Genomic DNA, 19,854 nt, shown 5'->3' on the forward strand with positions numbered 1-19,854 from the left:
AGCAGTTTCCAAAAACAGAAAAATCAACTGTGGATGAACTAAGTCTATGGGCACTATAAGCAAGTTACTACAGGTATGTTTATTTCAAGGTCAGTGTTTTCAAGTTTGTCCCTCACACCCATGTGCTCAGGGAGAGCAGGGTGTGACAGTAAGGAAAAGGGGAAGGGGCTGCAGAGGGAAAAAATTGGGGAGGGCAAGGGGGCTACCTAACCCTCCAGATTTAAATTTTCCCTGCTGTAGCAGTGGAAGGACAAATTCAAGGCTAACTTCCAATAATTAGATGCTATACGTGGAAAGTTATTATTACAAATGTATAAGTGTTCTATATACAGAACCTAATTATTGAGGGGGTGTCTAATATTCAGGGTAATCTTACATTTGAGTAAATATGGTACATTATAAATTTAGAATTTGTGATTTTTCTAATACAGGGTAACTTTTTGGGCCTCTTAATCATAATGGTGTCCCTTAACAAATGGTAACAGGGGCTGCTTTATTCTACAGGTGACTTCTGAGCCATTAATTCAAAACTAGCCTCCAATAATTAGATTCTATACCTGGAAAATTATAACAAATTTATAAAATTTTCCATATATAGACTAATTACTTGGGGGGGGGGAAAAAGAGAGGTCATCTTATGTTCTGGGTCATCTTATATTCAAGAAAATATAGTACTTGGCCCAACTTTGAGACCTAGCACAAAAAAGATTCCATAATTTAAAGCACCGAAAGGAAAATGTTTTTACCAATAAATGAAGCACTGACTTGCTTTCCCTAAATGATTTTTTAGTCACTTTCAAGGCTACACATGATTCCTTCCACTCTTATTATCTTACCTTCTTGTGCCTTTAATATCTATGAAAAACAACTCCTCACTTCATGTTCTTGTACCTCAGGTTTCCTCCCACACTACACCGATGCCTGGAACACTTTTATGAAAAACCCTATATGTCAAATATAGAATTCTCCTATGGTTACTTTGGGCCAAATTCTAATACCTTTTAGGCAGCCAAAATGGCAGTTCTCTAGCCATGGCATTTATATATAATCTGTGATTCGATTACCTATGCAGTGTGAATGCATAAGCATCCATGCAGCTATTGAGCACGCAAATCAGGTTGCACAGTATCATTTGGGAATGGAAAGGATAATGAAAATTGGCCCTTAGTAAAGATTGTATTCCATTCAGGCAAGTTCCTTCAAATAGGAACAGGTCTCCTTGCTTGCACAGTCCTGAGCCTGTTGTCAATAAGTGGCTCGTTTGTTTAAAGTACTAACAAGTATGGTTATAGTAATGATGTGAAACAGGTATTCACTACACATCAAGACCCCAAAAAACGTCATGAATCAGGTCAAAAACTTGACACAAACTCACAGCTATTACTAAACGGGCTCAATTTAAAATCACTGGAGGCATAGCCATAGAGGCAATATGCTCATTTACCAACTATTAATTCCTCAGCTAACCAATGCTCATTATAATGCTTATTTGTGTGCTCTCACTCTCTTTAAAATGTATGTGACATCTCTAAGAGTAGTATTTTCTGAGCAAACACCCAATGTTACATACAACTTACTGGACACGGTACATCATATCAGTTCTTACATTTTAACTTTAACGGTAAAATGAGCAGTGTAAAAACAAATTCCATTCTTACCTGTGGATCTTGCTTCATTTGGGCAACCAGTTTCTAGAGAGAAAGAAAGATGCATTGATACATCATAAGGTTCTCAATCAAAGCCATTTATTAGACAGTTTGTGCAATGGTCTTCGTTAGAAACTGAGCATGCTGTCTTTTTAACAAACAGGATTAAGTCATTTTTTTTTTCAAATTTACAGAAATATGGTAATTAATGTAAGGAGACCTCTCTATTAATACTACAGTCAGCCTATTAACTTTTACATTGAGCTGAAGGATGCTATTACAGTTCTTCCTTTTCAAAACAGTTCTTCAAAAAAAGGATTCTTTTTAAGGACAGTTTAAGCCAGCTGGATAACCTAAGAGCTGTGTGTCCTCTAAAATTGCTGCCTTCTTTGCCCACAGCCACAGAGAACACAGAACAGAGAGAACTACTTCGGATACAAAAGCTGTTTGTTTTTATAATCAAGCACAGCACATTTCAAGTACTATGGAATCGCCTGTGTATTAGCTTGGCTGGTACCACATGAGAGACCATGTTTAGAAGCTTCTTTGCCACTTTTATCCCCAAAGTCAGAGTGATTAAGATCATCATGGAAGAGATACCCTCCACATGCAAGGGGAAGCAGGCTGATGGCTACCATTCATTGCTCTTCCTCCTTTAGTTCCTTCAAGCAGCTGCAGGATGGTACCGTCTGTATAGCTAAGCTAGAAGAAAGTTTCCAGGATTTTGTTAAAGGAATCCAAAAGTCCAGAATGGAGAGACAAGGTCAATGCAACAATCTTATTTTTTGTTTTGGTGGTAACATCACAAGATTTAGCTTTGGATCTGAAAAGGGCATACTAAAATTCCATGCTTGCTTCCCTATCCCCTTATTGCAAAGGAAAAAAAGAAGGGTGGGGGGCCAAATTACAAGAACAGGGGGAAATTACAAGAATATAAATAAGGTAAATTGCTGTATTCTAATTTCACACAAATGAATGCTGCTTGAAGAAAAAAAAAGAATTGTGAACTAGTGTTGCTTATAGAATTTACCCATTTCATATATAAATTATAAAATTCTTTTCACACCACAGTTTGGGCATGGATAACAGAGGAACTGTGATCTTCAAAATTTATATCCTTGTCCCATTTATATCAGTCCCTCAGTGCTTGCAATCTGGACATATGCCAAGACAAATCTCTGTGTGTGCGTGAATTTAAGTGTGTAGAAATTAAAAATTGTTCTGTCATAGGGCAACCTGAAGTCAATTTGACTATAAATTGCTCTTCCTACAGTATTAAGCTTTAGCAAATAAAAAAGTTCAGTGATCACAACATTGTTCCATGCTCCCAGTAGGCAAGAATTCAATGGTTAGGCAGAACAGAAACAGAAGCTTGGTTTGGGATGCTTAAAATTTGTTTTGTTCTTTCCAGTCTTGCAAAAAAGTGATACTCCAGTTTCTCCCTATTTTTCAGCCCCCAGGAGACTAAGTATGAACCTATTCTATTACAAGGAGAGCCAAATGCAACTTCTTTTAAAACCTTTCATTTTAATTCCTGGATTTACAACGATGACAAGTACTTTGACACAGAAATTGAGGAACTATGCAAGTAATATTCCAGGTCTCTTCCAGGTCAAAGTGAGGTACAGAGGTTGCTCTTATCACCAGCTTATGAGAAGTTATGGTATCCAATAGCTAGTCCAGTCCACTACTTATTTCTGGAAGAACTTTTTGAACAACAAAAAATTAGATGTACAATAGTACAGGAAAATCTAGTTTGATTCACTGCACCAAGTGGACTCATAAATGATGACCAATTATTAATGAGTGAATTATTTATCAGTAGTTAACCAGTTTAAAAACTTTTATTTTTACAAAGCTTTTCGGTTTCTTTGTTTTTTGGGGGGTTTTTGTTTTTTTGTGTTTTTTGTTTTGTTTTTTTTTTGTTTTTTGTTTTTTTTTTTATCATTCATGGTGAAGAAAAATACACTTAAAACCTCTGAATGCAAACTACGTACTCTGGCTTGCTATATACAAACTGTGATTATAGAAATAAATACTTAATGTACAATTTCTCACTACAAAATAATAAGAGTGATAATTTGCGAGAATTGCAAAATCACAATGTCAAAGATCCCTGGCTTTGCATTCTTACATGCACTCATTACCAAAATAAAAGATGGAATGGTTGACTATGGCTAGTTAAGCCATGCAAAGCTGAAGAGCATCCAATGTTTTATGAAAATCAGCTGGATTGATCATTGCAATGGAGGGCATAGGTTAGTACCTCCCCTAAGCCAACTAATTATCAGGAACAAATTCCACTGCGATTTATTATGGGTGTACATTAGAAATGACCAATTACACTGTAAACAGATGATGAATTAGCCAGAGGGTTGTGTGTATAAACCAATAGGGTTCTGGCAAAGATTCAGTGCACCAATTAAAGAAGACCATAGTAAAAAATTATACCAGAGACTAATATGGCAGACTTCACTTTATGTCTACTTTCCAAATGATGCTTTGAGTTTCTTGGTAGTTTGTACCTCCAAACTCCAAGCTAATCTCATTATGTAAATTTAAACTACGGCCATATAAATATGCAATATCAAAAATAAAAGATAATTCCACAGAGAGCACAAAAACTCTCATGTAACCTGAATATATCAGAATAGTGAGGGACACAGCAACCGAGTTAAAAAATTCTGCGTATGGCAGATGACCATCACCTTAAGAGTTTTTTCCATCTTCTCTCAACTGTCACAATATTTTTCCATATAACCAGAGTATCACAGAAAGTGAGGGTTGGAAGGGACTTCAGGAGGTCATCTAGTGCAACCCCCTGCTCAAAGCAGGACCATCCCCAGCTAGATCATCTCAGCTCTTTGTCTAATCCATCTTTTAAAAACCTCCAAGGATGGAGATTCCACAATCTCTGAGTAATCTGTTCCAGTGTTTTACTACCTTTCTAGTGAGAAAAGATTTTCCTAATATCTAATCTGAACTTCCCTTGTTTCACCTCCAAACTATTGCTCTGTGTTCTGTCATGTCACTACTGAAAACAGTCTAGCTTCACCTTCTTTGGAGCCACCCTTCAGATAGTTGAAGGCTGCTATTAAAATTTCCCCCTTAGTCTTCTCCAGACTAAATAAACCCAGTTCCCTCAGCCTCTCCTCATAAGCCATGTGCCCCATCCCCCTATTATGCCAATTCAAACAAGGATAATTTTTTTTAACCATTTTCCCTCCAGCATTGCAGGATGCACCATTTCCAGGTCTTTCCACTGCTTTGCTCCATGGAGAAATTTCCAACCCCCACCATGAACTCCATTACCTGGGGGGAGAGGGGTGCTAGCATCTCCCTCCCCCAGGGGTTGCAACCCCAGTAGACCCTGAGCACCCAGGTACAGCTCCCCAGTTTGCTGCCTGCTCTAACACTCTTGTGCAAACAGCAACAGTAATCCTACTTACTACCTATCTCCGTGAAAATGATGAGTCAGAGAATGGAAACCACCAGATGGGTCTCAGCTCTGCCCCAGTATGGCATGCACAGAGCAAGCCCACTGAGTCTCAGCTCTGCCCTGGCGTGAGCATTAATGCAACTCCTGTTCTGGTGTGGCACACAGTGAGCTTGCTGGTCTCAGCTCTGCCCTACTGCAAGTGCTAACCCAACTCCTTCCCACCCCCTCCCCGCCACACAATCCCAATTCACCAAAACGCATGCAAGATTTTAGCCTTTTGTTTTTAATTACTTTTTCTTCATTTCTGCCTGTTCATTTCAAACAGTTCTTTTAAAGGACTTTCCCCCTCCTACCCACAGCTCTTCCCATGGGGGTTTCCTACCTCCAAGCTGTATGCCACACTCCCCCAACCTCTTCCACTCCTGAGGAGAGAGAGTCCTGGCTCCTGTCCACAACGTTGCTCACTAGGCTCTCTAGTGGTTGCCACAGGGCACTAAGGTGTGCCTGCTCCTTTAAGGGCTGAAACTGCCCAAAGAGAGGGCCCTAGGAGCCAGGCAGAACCCCCACAGGTGCAGGTTGCCATGGCAGCAGGCTATGGAGGGAATTAGCCTGCACCTGCACCCAGTCAGCTGACCAGAAGGAGGCATGGCCCTGGGCACATATAAACCCCAAGGCTGGGACTACAGGGTTAGTTCTGTGGCAGCAGCCAAGAGGAAAGGAGCTCTTGTAGAGATAGCTACTTGGAGATGCTTGACTGTCTGTTCTGATGCTGGTAGGATGAAGGGGCTATAGGAGCTCATAAATGCTGGTGGGGAAGAGGCACACTGGATTGGAGAGAGAAGCTTGCTTTCTTAAAAGGGACAGATGGTGGACCCTAGGTTATTGTTGTGTTGTAGCCCAGGGGCTTGTTTTCTGTTGTTATTTATGCTGGTAGACTGGGATGAGGCTACTGGGGAGGAGGTGGCCTCATTGGGGCACACTACTATGTAGTGCCCCAGCATCAGAGGTGCTGAGACAGGGCTTGCAGAGAGCCTAGCACCAGAGGGTGCAGTTACTGAGGCTAAGGGTCCAGTGACAACAAATGGCTGAACTAGACTGAGGCCTCATCACAAGAGACAGTGTCTAAATCCTATCTGTGGGGCATGGTAAAGTGGAGGTTTTGGAGCCACACATATAGCTCATAGGGCTTGGAGGATATCATAAGGCACCTCCTGAGTGTGGGACCCAGTAAGGGGTCCAACAACCCACAGGGTTTAGAGGAGTCTGTCAGGACTGTGACCGAGCAGCAACCTGAGGGCAGCCTCCCAATTCAACATTTAAAGCAGCAACACGTGGCAGGTGAGACTAGCAGGCACCCACAGGGTGGAGACGGCACAGTTATGGTGCCTTAGGGACATCACGGCCATCCCTGGGGAGGCCATATTCTGACAGAGGCAAGTCATGGTTGTGCAGGTCTAAGACGACATTAAGCCTTAACCTACGTCTGCTCTGAAACTGTTCTGGCTCCAAGTCTGGAATGCTGTCCTGTCATAAAATGTTTTAAAACATACCTGCAACAACCACCTTCAATCCAAGGTCCATTAAAATTTTTAAACCCCCCCTGCAACACACACAAAAACTACACACCTTGCCTCCTAAGGACTTCCCAAGTCATGAATAAGAATGTGTCAAGTTTCAGCTGTCATAGAAGTACTAGTATGTCTGGATGATTTGTGGAGAGTCTGGCCTACATACATAGGGAAAACAGATGCCACTGTATAAGTGAAAGCAGTATTCTAAACACTGTATACCACTTGGGCACCAGCACTTCAGTACAGTGCCTTGGGCCATTTAGAAAGCATTCATAGCCTCAAAACAAACTTTATGAGTTTCACACAAAAGATAAGGAATTCCTGAAAAACAAGACACTAATCTGCAGTTCTGGAAGCTCATCTTCAGCTTTGTTTTAAAAAAAAAAAAAAAAAAAAAAAACCTCCTTTCTCCAGCAAGCTCCTCATGATCTAAAGAACACACAGAAGACTAAAAGAAAAAAAAAAAAAAAAGGAGAAAAAGAAATGGAGGATATCTGGAATTTTGTTACAAGTGCTTCCTCGCTGGCCTTCATACTTAGCAACTTTTATTTCAATACAGCTCATAACATCCCTGTGTGCCAGCGAAATATAATTATTCCCCTTTTACTGGCATGTGCATCTAAATTTTGTTGTATTCATCAACCTGGTAGCTGAGGCACGAACAGGAAAACCTATTTGAGTACAGAAAGTCAGTGTCAAAACTAGGAATGCAACTGAAATAAACCACATCATCCCACAGCCCTCATTTCACGTGTTCAACAAGAATGGTGATTTCAAGTGCTCCATATATTCAAGTAGTTTGTTGTTCTTATATAAATACAACACTTTTGGGTGTCTCTATAGCTAAGGTGTCTCACTATGGATTCAGAAACATTATTTCAAGCTTTGTTCAACACTTACAGCTTCAATGGCCTTCAATGCAAATGGATAACTGGCCATTTGGGCCAAGTTGTCAAAGGTGGCTGAAATGATGCTAACCATATCATTCCTGTGTCCCTTTGGGCTACAGGAACTGGAGCACTTTACTCCAGCTAGCACAAGTGGTCATTTAAGCTCACGCAAACCTTCCACCTTTTGAAAAGCCAATATTATATTATAGTAAATATCCCATAGTTATGGTTGAATTCCACACATGCTCTAAAGTTTGTCAAATCTATACCAGTCTCATAACACATGAATAACATCTCAGTGTTACAATACAGAGAAGCCACTAGAGGACTCAACAAATTGGGTGATGTGGACATCATCTATTCCAGTTCAACTGCAAAGGAATTTCAAACAGAGTGCCACATGAAGCCAGCTCACTACTGCCAGTCCTTACTCTTTTGTTGCACCCATCAAATAATCAGGAAGCAGTTTAAAAAAAATGAACAAAAAGGAAAATGTTCTCCACCCCCAGCCTACCCCACCCCAAAAGTAATATACAGAGCTTGCTGCCACAGGTTGTTGTGCAGGCCAGTAACATAACTGGTTTGAAAAGGGAATTAAATAAATTAGAGGATATGTCTACCAGGAGAGATCAAACAGTAGTTAGCAACATAACCTACTGCTGGTGACTGGGAGGGTAAGACAAGCAATAAAGATTTCTAAGTTTCCTCTAAAGTATCAGCTACTTGTAACTGTTGGAGACTGGATATTAGGCTAACTGCACTTTTGATTATTTTTGACAGGATTATTTTTATATTATGCTAATACACCTAAAAAAAAGTCTCCTGGGTATTATAATGGAATAGTGATAGAATCACAATTAGCCATTTAGGATTTGGCAAGGGGGTAAGAATCCCAACTTTAGGGGGGAAAACAGATTTTAAACATCAAAATTACTACCTGGAATCAGACCTCACAGTCTACCTGACTCTGAGGCTTTCATTTTCGACTGTGAGGTCATTTTCAACATGAAGAGATGTGGGCAGTGGGGTTCCCCAGGGCTTGGTCCTCGGGCCTGCACTGTTCAATATCTTCATCAGCAATTTGGACAAAGGGGTGAAAAGCACCTTGTTCAAGTTTGCAGATGACACTAAGATGTGGGGAGAAGTGAGCATGCTAGTAGAGAGGGACAGGCTACAACTAGATCGACAGGTTACAGAGGTGGGCGGATGAGAATAGGATGGGTGTCAATACGGACAAGTGCAAGGTGTTGCACCTGGGAAGGAAGAACCAGCAGTATATCTACAGGCTGGGGAACTCCCTTGTCGTCAGCACAGAGGCAGAGAAGGATCTTGGAGTCATTATTGATTCCAAGATAAACATGGGCCGCCAATGTGGGGATGCAGTCAGGAAGGCTAACCGCACTCTGTCATGCATCCATAGATGCATCATGAGCAGGTCCAAGGAGGTGATCCTCCCCCTCTATGCAACACTAGTCAGGCCGCAGTTGGAGTAGTGAGTCCAGTTCTGGGCACTGCATTTCAGGAGGGATGTGGACAGCATCGAGAGGGTCCAGGAGGGTCTGTTCAGCCTCCACAAAAGAAGACCGAGAGGGGATCTGGTGGCCATCTGTAAACTTGCCAAGGGGGACCAGCAGGCAGTGGGAGAGTGCCTGTTCCCCCGAGCACTAACGGGGATAACAAGGAACAACGGCCATATGTTGACTGAGAGTAGATTCAGGCTAGATATCAGGAGGCACTACTTCACTGTCAGGGTAGCTAGGAGCTAAAACCAACTTCCAAGCAAAGTGGTGCTTGCCCCTACCCTGGGGGTCTTCAAAAGGAGGCTAGACAGCCACCTAGCTGGGGTCATTTGACCCCAGCATCCTTTCCTGCCCATGGCAGGGGGTCAGACTAGATGATCTGCTTGGGTCCCTTCTGACCCTACCAACTATGAAACTAATTACAGAATTTTGTGCTTTTGCAACCATAAATCCTGGTTTCCATTTTTTAAAAACTGCTAGGGTTGCTATTAGCAAAAAGTATCTAAACACCAGAGAAATCAGTTTATTTAGCATTCTACAAGTTCTCACTGAAACACCAGGATTTAAAAGATTATTTTTCTTAACTGTTCTGAGAATCATGATAACCATGTGATTTTGGGACAAAATGGACATAGTTAACTGAAAATCCATTGCTATGTGGATAAACCACATGTAAAAAAAAAAAAAAAGACACATGGATTTATCAGGTATTTATTAGCAAACAAATACATTAAAAAAAATTAAATATCTCGTCATTGACTATTGCTATCTTTGAAGAAACCATTACTTGCAAGCAAACATATGAGAAAAAGCCAAGAAATATAGAATACCACTAACCTGGTGAACCTGAATTTCCACTTTTAGAGCCTCCTGTAGAGTCTGCAACTCCATTCTCTACCTTCTCCACTTTCTCTAGCTGTCTCTTTGCTAATTCCAGTGCCTTTCGTCTGGTTTCCAAAAACAAGATTTCTTCTCCTTTCACAACAATGCTGTAGAATAAATAATGTATTCGATAGTTAGTAGAATTTAAGTTTGCTTATGAAAAAACACATTATAATGTAGGGGGAAAACACTTAAACAACTAGACCATATTTTTTACAATATCCTAGTTTAATATAGAGACGATGCTTGAAAAAGGAGATACCTATTTGTGCCCCAAAAGGAGGGCTTTACTTAGGATCCTTTAATCCAATGGTTTCCAAAATTCCTGAAGTCAAAAACCCTTTCAATATCACTTCTGCTGCAGAACTTCTACCCCTAGCTCCATGAACCATGTGAGCCAACATGGAGCCAGACAATCTGGCTCAACAATGGCAATACACCACTTACTAGCCCATTCCACCATTACCCCTAGTCTTTTCACAGAACCCCCTAATGACCTATTATAGAACAGTTTGAAAAAAAAAAAAAAAAACAAAACAACAAAACACCACACTGCTTTAACCCAACTTTAAAACTTTCTGAATGCCTAAAATTGGCATTTTTTTTCCCTGTGTTTGTTTGCAGGCATTTTCCTAGTAATGTTCTATTGACTTACACATTAAAACTAGAATTTATAAAAAGGATACAACTTCACAGTGCTGCGTGATGTAGAAAAATCGTGTATTTCCATTATGCTGTCCACCTAAATCCCCCATGCAGGCCTCGCATACAGGTGGTAACAGTACCAATTCAGCATGTCTGACACTGAATTGGTGATAAACAGAAGCAAAGTCAAGTTTTGCAGTGATGAGCCAACAGGGTCTCAAGCGGGAGTAAATCCTCATTAGTTTAATTGGTGGAAATGAGTTTACCCTATTCTGTACTTGCAGTCAGACCCAGAAAAACCTACACTAAAAATGCAAGACATGGATGCTTGAAAGCAACGTTATTCCCATGCTCAGAGTGAGCCACAATCTCAAATGGATAAGATGGTCACATTCTCTTGTCCCAAAATATTTTGGAACAAGGTTGTTTAACTTCACTGCAGCCAGGGTTCACATCCAACACCAGCATGTGACCCCCTAGGCTGCATACTGTGCAGCCCATATGCTACACAGGCAGACTTACAGAATCCCCTCTCCACCCCACTCCATCCACATGAGCAGCAGCAGCGGCAACATATGGCTCCCCAAGATCCCTGAGAATCCCCCATTACTACTGTACATGGGCGGGGAGGGGGGTACACTGCCTCCACCCAGGCCCTTCCCTGCCACAAAGCAATGGAAAAGGCAGTTACGGGGCGTGGGCTGCATGATGGCCCCTTGCAGGCCATCAATTTGCACTGTTAAGCAAAGGTAGATGCAGGGATATTCTACACACAGATTGGTGAAATAATTTAGCCTCATATTTGTAACAAATTAATACAACATTATATGAAGACCATTAATAAATTACTACATATCTAGCTGAATGGTTGTGGCAAGGGGAAAAGTTTTCTTTAGTAGATTCTAAATGCAATGCCCCAAAGCAGTTTTGTGGAAGTACAAATGATATGTAAAGATCATTAATTTTAAGGTCCTCTTCGGAGACTAGACAGAATTTATTATTTTATTTATTTTTGTTATCAATAATAATGTTTACCATCTTCAAAGCACATTACAAAGTAATATTCACCTACCTTACAGGAATTGGGATAGCAATTATCCATATTTTTTATAGGCAGGAATTGGACAGAAGGCGGCAGTTTAAAGTAAGATAAAGCCTCCAGTTCTGAGCCAGGATTTAAATTCCAGGCTCCTATCCCATGTTCAGTTTTAAAATCACATTTATAAAACTAGTTTGCAAGTATGTACTTTAACAATCTTCAGAACTCACTGTGTATCCAACTTCTCTAGTCATTAGTGCCACATCAGGCATTTCACACTATAGAATTACTATGATATTAAGAGAGATGAGATTTTTTTATTTTTTTTTTAAATGTTCAAAATTTTAATACACAACGTTGCATTTTCAATATGTGTATTACCTGACTACCCGAATTTCTTAAAGGGACTCGGGCTCAGATTATGAAAATAATTCTTTGATGTTTCTGTTAATCAATGAGTTATATGTTAATATTCCCATAGTGGTAAACTAGAAAATGATGACTTGTGCATCAGACCCAATAATAAGAACAACTGACTAAAAATAAAGGAAGTCTACCATCCTAGCTTTGCTGTCCAAACACAATCAAAATCACAAAACCCGCACAAATTTGCAAGCGAGTATTGGATTTTATTCCATTCAGTTTTAAATGCATTAGTCATCACTAATGGCAGTAAGATCTTTGGAAAAAGTGGATACCACGACATAACTTCTAGACAATATATGGAGGGACCTTCTGTGTGGGGAACTCTTCATCTTCTACTGCAGGGGTGGAGCAACTAGTTGCCTCTGCAACACCACACTATCACAGGTCACTGGTCCTATAGTTCCTTTGGACTATATATGTTCCAAGGAAACAAAGTTAGGGGGATGGATGCTGAAGGACAGAGCCAGTGCAGAGGCACTGGGTTTTACAAAGGGGCTGGGCAATACTCCAGGTCTGAAATCAGACCTGACAGTCTATTCTATGGGTAGAAGCAGATGAATCCTTAACACCTGCCAAGAGGATGACATGAAGAGTCTCTCTACATGAGAATCCTCCTGGATATCCCCTCTGATACAGCCTCCTGGCTTGTATATGGTTACAAGACAGGAAACACTTCAATATCATGTTTCTTTCATCAATGTCTTAAATAATTAGGGACTAAAATTAAGTAGTATCCTGTAATTTATTTTTAAAAAGTCTTATCTTATGAGTTCTAAAAATGAAAATATACATATATAATACACACACACAGTTTACCTATATTCCACCCTCAATGAACCAATCATATATATTAAATGTTACCTTATTTATCCTTCCAGAATGGCACTGTTTGAATATCTTTAAGCCAAAATAAAAAGGAAAATTTGGACAGAGGTGAGGGGGAGGTTGCTTGTTTGTTTTTTAAAGACTTCAACTGCCTGCTTCCTGCCTGGGAAGAATTATTAAAAATAAGAAAGGGAGTAATACTGAAAGCACTGGGAGGCCTTTCACTCTAATGTTGGTTTATTATTGCAGCTAGCACCCCAAACTGTTATGCAATTAATTACAAACACTGCAGTAACTTCAAAACTGAAAACAATTTTTCACCCTTCCCCACCCCACAAACACACTAAACAACTGCAAAAGTAACATCAAGTGTTATGTATACATTTGAAAATGATGTCCAACAAGATGAAGAAACTATAAACCACCACTAATGAGAGGCTGACAGCTGTACATCTAACCTGCCAAATTAGTGAGCCATGGAAAATGCCAGCTCTGTGTTAAACATTTTTACAAACAAGGTAAATTTTCAAAGTTAATTTAAAAATTAAGTTTATATCTGCTTATATCTAAGAATGAAAAGCTTGTGCCATTTTAAATCTGTATGTTCACACCAGGGGCGGGCAATTATTTTGGGCAGAGGGCTGCTTACCCAGTTTTGGCAGGCTGTCGAGGGCCACATGGGTAGCCACGCCCCTTGACAGGTGCCCTGCCCCTTGGTCACCATCTTGGGACCAATGTCCCAGGGCCAGCACCCATGGGGCCCAAAGCAGAGCACAGGCTGGCAGGGGTCTGTGGAGCTGGGCTGGGCTGCACCACGCTCAGCTTTTCCCTGGGCTCCTTCCCTGCTTGGGGACCTCCCCTGCACCCCCCCTCCCCAACCTGCGGTTCCAGCGCAGGGCAGCCATGTGCTCCCAGTTCAGAAGTCCCAGCTGGAGTTTCTGACTGGGGGGGCAGGGCCAGGTGGGCCCTGCTGTTGTGGGAGCCCACCAGGCTTCCCCGGGTCTTATTGCCCTTGGTTACTGTCATTTTTAACAGGATCCAAAAGACAGAGAAATATTATTTTTCTAAATGTTTTAGGGGCCCGCAGGCCAGATAGAATGGCCTTGTGGGCCGGATCCAGCCCGCGGGCCATATTTTGCCCACCCCTGCTTTAGACACAAGACTGTACAGTCCATTGTTTCCCTATCCACACCAAGTGACTGATAACTAGGTGTTCATTACAGAGATATTGGTACATGACTTAGGCATGAGGTGGCAGGCATATGATCAAAGACAGTGACCAAAAACTAACCCCACTTTTAGACAGGTAAAGTAGATCTTATGCAGGTAACTTCAGCTGCATACATGAGTTTCAGACCACACGTGAATTTTAGATCCAATTTCCCAGTAAGCTGCCCAACACCTTGCAAGTCGCACAAAATCAGGAGCTGTCCAAAGATGACAACTTTCCCATCTTTTAACATAAAGGCACAACTGTTAGTGGAAGTAACTAGACTAGGTTCTAGGCTTGCCTCAGGCCTAGGGGGTTTTTGCACATGCATCTCTTCCCCAAAGACAATATCCTTATCTTCAGGCTAGCTGAGGCCAAAAGCACCCTCCACCCTGTGCCTCTGAGAAAGCTATCCCACTGAGATGGGGCAAAAGAATAGAAAGCCAGCAGCAGCTCAGTGAGATGGGTACTGCCCTGAAAGGAAGAGGACCCTGGGTTCAGACACCTGTCCCGCCTCTCAGCGAGTTAGAAGCTGCCATCTCTCCCTTCTCCGCCCCCAATAACTATTAAATGAAAAACACAGACACATTACTGGGGAAAAAGCAAGGGCGAGACTGACACAACTTTCTTTAGCTGCCTAACTGCAATTTATCTGCCCAAAGGGGAGCTAGATTTGGCCAAGCCTTTCAAGTAGTACCTCTGTTACTCCTTAATGCATACCCTCGAATAATTTGTCGTTATTTTGAAAAAAATAAATAAATACATGAATACTTTTTTTTGGTGGATTTTAAGCATCCCATTAAATTCCAGCAGCGATATCATATAAAAAACTCTAAATGGACCCAATCTTGCAAGAGGCAGAACAGTCTTGTGAAGTGAATGAAGCCAGAATAGGACAAGAAAAAACATCATGGAAAAAGTACTCTCTTTTTGTAAATTCTTCCACTTTTGTAAGTTTGCTGGATTCTTGGTATTTTTTTGTCTTTTCCACAATCCATTACTCCAGCTACTCTTTCAAAATAACTACTTCTGAAATATAAATAACTTGGAATACATTTTTATTACCAAAAGTAAATGGCGAATATTAGGCAACTTTTTTTTTTTTTTTTTTTTTTTTTTTTTTTTTAAATAAAATGAGAATTGCAAGTAGCTGGTGGAAGGGGATTCTGAAAAAACAGCCAGGCCAACAGGAAGCAGTAGCCACCTTTTCTCTTCTTGAACCACTCTTTCAGGCTTGCCACTGTATTTCTCAGTCAACAGCACCATTATTTTCCTCAAAAAAGGATTAGGATTCCTGAAGCAAATCCCAAGTCTGCTTAAGTTATTAATGCATGCTACATAGATGCATATTATAATACCTCTTGAAGAGTAGGTTTCAGCAGGATCATTTTACAAAGAAGTATCGTTATCCCCCCCCCCCTTTTTTTTTTTTTTTTTTTTTTTTTTTTTTTTTTTTACTTATAAGGAAACCGAAGCAAAGGTAAGTAAAGCGACTCACCCAATAGGCCAAGGGTTCTAAAAAAAAAAAAAAAAAAAAACCAAAAAAACAGGTGGATTTGAGCAAAAGGGGAAAAGCCCTATAAGAGTGCCGTTTACCCTTCACTTCACTGACTTTGCAGGGTACCAGCACCATACTTCAGCCTACAAGCTTTTATACTGGCTGTGTTGCAAAAAACAATAAAGAAAGAGGAGCGGTCAGAAAACAAGTGCTTTGAGAAGAGCTACTATAGAAATTATGGAGGTCAATAGGCCAGGTGGGACCAACACCTGAAACAGACGCCAAAGCATAATCCTCTAAAAATCTCATATAATAAATACTGAATTACATATATACATACACACACAATAAAGTGTTGTTTACTCCAGGTGGTTTTCTAGTTAGGAGAAAAGGAAAAGGAAACAGGGAGCATCTAGAAGTCAAAAAGAAAAAAAATAAATCAATTTACAGGGAATAAAGTGGCACTAGTATTTTTATTCAAGTCATTGTAAAAAACAAACAAGATTTTTTGTCTAGTTTTGATAACTACCACACCCATATTACAGATGTACCATATCTTCCAAGACGCTTGAATATAGTGCCAACCCTAAAAAAGGTTCCCCCTAAATGTTTACCCTATTACTATTTTTAATCTGGTTGTGGAGGATGGGGGGGGGGGGGGGGGGGGGGGGGAGGGAGGGGGAACAAAAAAAATTGCCTCACCCATGCAGATGTAAGGATTTCAAAAATGTAAATTTAAAATATGGTAAAGACTTACGAACTGCTATTGTAAATACACAAAAAGTATCCTTGAATGATTAGGAACCCAATCCTGCACCCACTAAAGTATGCAACTTTAGTGAGCACAAAGCATGAGGTCAGCAAAATTAGAATGCTAGATTTCAAAAAGGTGGATTTTATCCAGCTCAAGGAGTTAATAGGAATGGTGTCATGGGAGGACAGATGGAAGAATAAAGACACCCAAGAGGGCTGGGAACTTCTAAAAGGCACAGTATTAGAAGCCTAACAAGAGACTGTCCCAACACAAGGAAAGCACAAGAAGAAAGGCAAGGGACCAATGTGGCTGCAACAGGGAGATTCTATAATGCCTCAAATGCAAAAGGAAAAGTAAACAGGCAATAGAATGGGCTGGACATCAAGGAAGCATACCATGAAATAGCAAGGACCTGAAGGGACAAAATCAGGAAGGCAAAGATAAAGAATGAGCTGTACCTGGCAAAGAAAGTTAAAAGACAACAAGAAGAGGTTCTATTAAGTATGCTAGCCAGAAAAGAAGGACCCAGGAAGCTCTAGGTCCTCTGCTAACAAGCAGGAGGCAAGGGTTGTATGTAGAATAGCACCCGATGGGTCAGACTGGCCTACATACTGCCACGGCAAAAGCACTCCATGCCAGCACTCCTTCCCTGCACCCACAGCAGGTTTCTGAGACATGGTGCCCAGGCAGCCCCCTGCAACCTCCACCACATGCACACCTTCCCCCACCCCCAGCAGGCAGGGGTATGTAGGGAGCAGGCCCTGGGCCCAAGCCCAGGAGGTGTGACAGCACGGCACCCCGCCCCCATGATCCCAGCCTCGCCCACCCTTCCTGCTCCCCGCCTGCCTGCAGCCCCATAGGGAGTTTTGGCGAGTTGTTGCAGCAGGGATGTGGGGGGGCAAAGACTTGCTGACCCAGCCTGCAACAGCTCACCAAAACTCCCCACGTGGCCCTTGGGGCCAAATAAATTGTCCACCCCTGCTATAGTCCACCTGGGCTTCAGCAGAGCTTTTGATAAGGTCCTGCATGACCCTCTCAAACAAAATTTAAAAAATGCAGGCTAAATAAAAATTATTATAAAAAGGCATATAGATAACTGGCTCAATAGCTGCAAGCAAAGGATAATTATTAATTAATCCATGTCAGAATGGCAGGAGGGTTTGTGTGCACCATGGTACTCAAATAAGTGAATAAACTAGCACCTATTTCTCATCTCTTTGTTAAAAAAAAATAATAAAAAAGGTAGGTTCCAAAATTAGATAATCCAATGCAACTTTAACTCAATTCCATTCACCACAGTGTATTTAAGGTAAATATTAATGGCATATTCAGTACCAAATGTAAAGGCCACATATACAACATGCACAAGCTGACTCAACTTTGAGGCAAACCTTACTTTTTGGAATTCTGTTACCTGTGTATTTTAAGTTCTCAGCGTTACATTGTGTCAAGCACTAATATTTTTTTCAACAATGGGTTATACAAAGCAGAATTTTAGGCCCCAACGCTGTAAAATGCATGAGGAAAGTGGATCTTGCATGCTAAGATTATACTTGCCAGACAGGGCCTTAGTTAGCAACATCCAAACCAATTTGTTTCATGTAGTTTCTGTACTTAAAACTATTCAAGATTTCAAACACCTTTTTTTAAATTTATGGATACTGGCTTTCATTGCTATACCATTTTGGATTATTACTTAATCAAGCATTGGACAAACCATGCTTGTCTATCTAAAAGTGCTTATCAATTTGGAAAACAGTCTTCCCCTTCAGCTCTCTAGCCCTTCCTGTAACAGAAGAAAAATAAGAGGATTAGGTGACAAAAACAGATTCATTTGAGTTTGAAATAAAACATTTGGGGGAAAATGATCTGCAAAGTAATTTTTAACTAAGATGTAACAGGCTATAAAAATCTAGCAAAATAGAAAGTTAGCTTACTACAAGGGAAAAATGAAGGTACTTGCAATTCTTTTCCTTACAATACAATTCAGTACTTACACAAAACTTTCCCACTTTATTGTAAACCAGATTAAAATCTAAGCATGAAGCAAGGGTCTTCTCTTACCAATATTGGCACAGAGACTGAAAAAGGGACAACTTTATTACCTAAAAAGAAATATCACTGTTTCCTGTATGTCCATGTGAAACGAACAGCATCACCCGCCAAATTCTATTAGGAGCATTTATGGCCTCACCCCCCAAGACTCAATTTAACTATACACATTTATGACCCACTCTGGGAAGTTAATGAGCTCTCTTTTTTTTTCCCCCCTCTTAATTTTTAGGCTCAGTTAGGAATCTGAAAAGCCATTTTACTAAGAAACCGTCCATTTTATTAAGAAAAGCCTGGGATTTTAATATTAATCTTATCTGGATGCCTACGACCAATGGGCTCCATGCAGAAGCCACTGTAGAGCTGAGGCATCTTAGAGCTATGTGAACACGTGGAGTCCCAAAGTCAATGGGCACCCCATCCACCAGTACAAATGAACAGGCCCACACTTGATCATCTGTGTAGGGGAGGAGAGGTAAAAACTATGAGTAGTAAGTGCATGTGCCATCTTTCTCCTAAGATCAGGATTTTTGGACTTTTAATTTAAGACTTAATTTATTTTTTGACAATTACTGAAGCTTTGCTCAATACTTTTTTTTTTTTTTTAAATGTACTGAGGAAATTATAACAGTCTAAATGTTGGTTTGTTCAGTTCATGCTATACTCAGCAAACAAACAACAGTAAAATATATGCTAAACTCTGCATGGTCTGAAAAATCCAAACTGCTGACAGCAATTTAGAAGACAGCCTTCATTCACAAACGGTAGTGGTTTGTCTCTCATTTTAGCCCCCTCCTACTTAGTTGCATTTTTTTCCCCTCATCAGCAGCCCCTTTATAGGCTCTCAAGCCCATACAAGTGAGGTCATTTAAAAAAAAAAAAATCACCACAAGCACAACATGCCTCCCTTTCAGCAACAAGATACCGAGGTTGCGACTACGTTGGAGTGCTATAAAAAGATTGTAGCCCAGAAAGCTAAGCAAAGAAGCCTCATAATACCACATCTATAGCTCTTAGTGAGCGCTGATTTTTATTTTAAAAAGTTGTAAATACTGTAAAAAAAAAATTAGACACAAACAATTATATCACATGCTTGTTTTAAGGAAACAACCATTCTGAGAGAAGCAGCATGGTCTAGTGCTTCAATTTTTGTTTCCAGAGTGGGATCCTCTCTTGATTTATTACCAAGACCCCCAATCCCAAAGTAGAACTTTCCTTGCATCTATCACTGTGGGAAAGGCAGAATGTAACAACCCCAAGAATTATGAGAAATGACTTTGGAGGAGACTAACCTTTAAGCTGAAAACCCACGAACTCTTAGGAATGAGTCAGAAATTCCCAAATGCTAATCCTAACTCTGCAAATGGCTTACAGCATGCCTGGCAGAAGTAATTTTTGACCAACCTTCCAGCACACTGAAAATTAAGGTTTGAAAGGATGGATACCCATAAAAGTTC

The 19,854-nt window shown here is 40.6% G+C and overlaps 1 protein-coding gene across 16 annotated transcripts in view; it reads right to left on the bottom strand.

Annotated features, from left to right (window-relative positions):
* The window catches only part of PHF21A (PHD finger protein 21A), a 237,721-nt gene that overhangs the window by 168,486 nt on the left and 49,381 nt on the right, over nt 1-19,854 (bottom strand). For all 16 annotated transcript variants that reach the window (XM_059722793.1, XM_059722791.1, XM_059722795.1 and 13 more), the window contains exons 3-4: nt 9,904-10,055; nt 1,659-1,691 (exon numbers count right to left, since the gene is read on the bottom strand). In XM_059722793.1, coding sequence (XP_059578776.1) covers nt 1,659-1,691; nt 9,904-9,957 — 87 coding nt within the window. In that variant the 5' untranslated portion in view covers nt 9,958-10,055. The remainder of the gene's footprint in view (nt 1-1,658; nt 1,692-9,903; nt 10,056-19,854) is intronic.

This window comes from Alligator mississippiensis, chromosome 2, assembly GCF_030867095.1.
Source record: "Alligator mississippiensis isolate rAllMis1 chromosome 2, rAllMis1, whole genome shotgun sequence".
NCBI lineage: Eukaryota > Metazoa > Chordata > Crocodylia > Alligatoridae > Alligator > Alligator mississippiensis.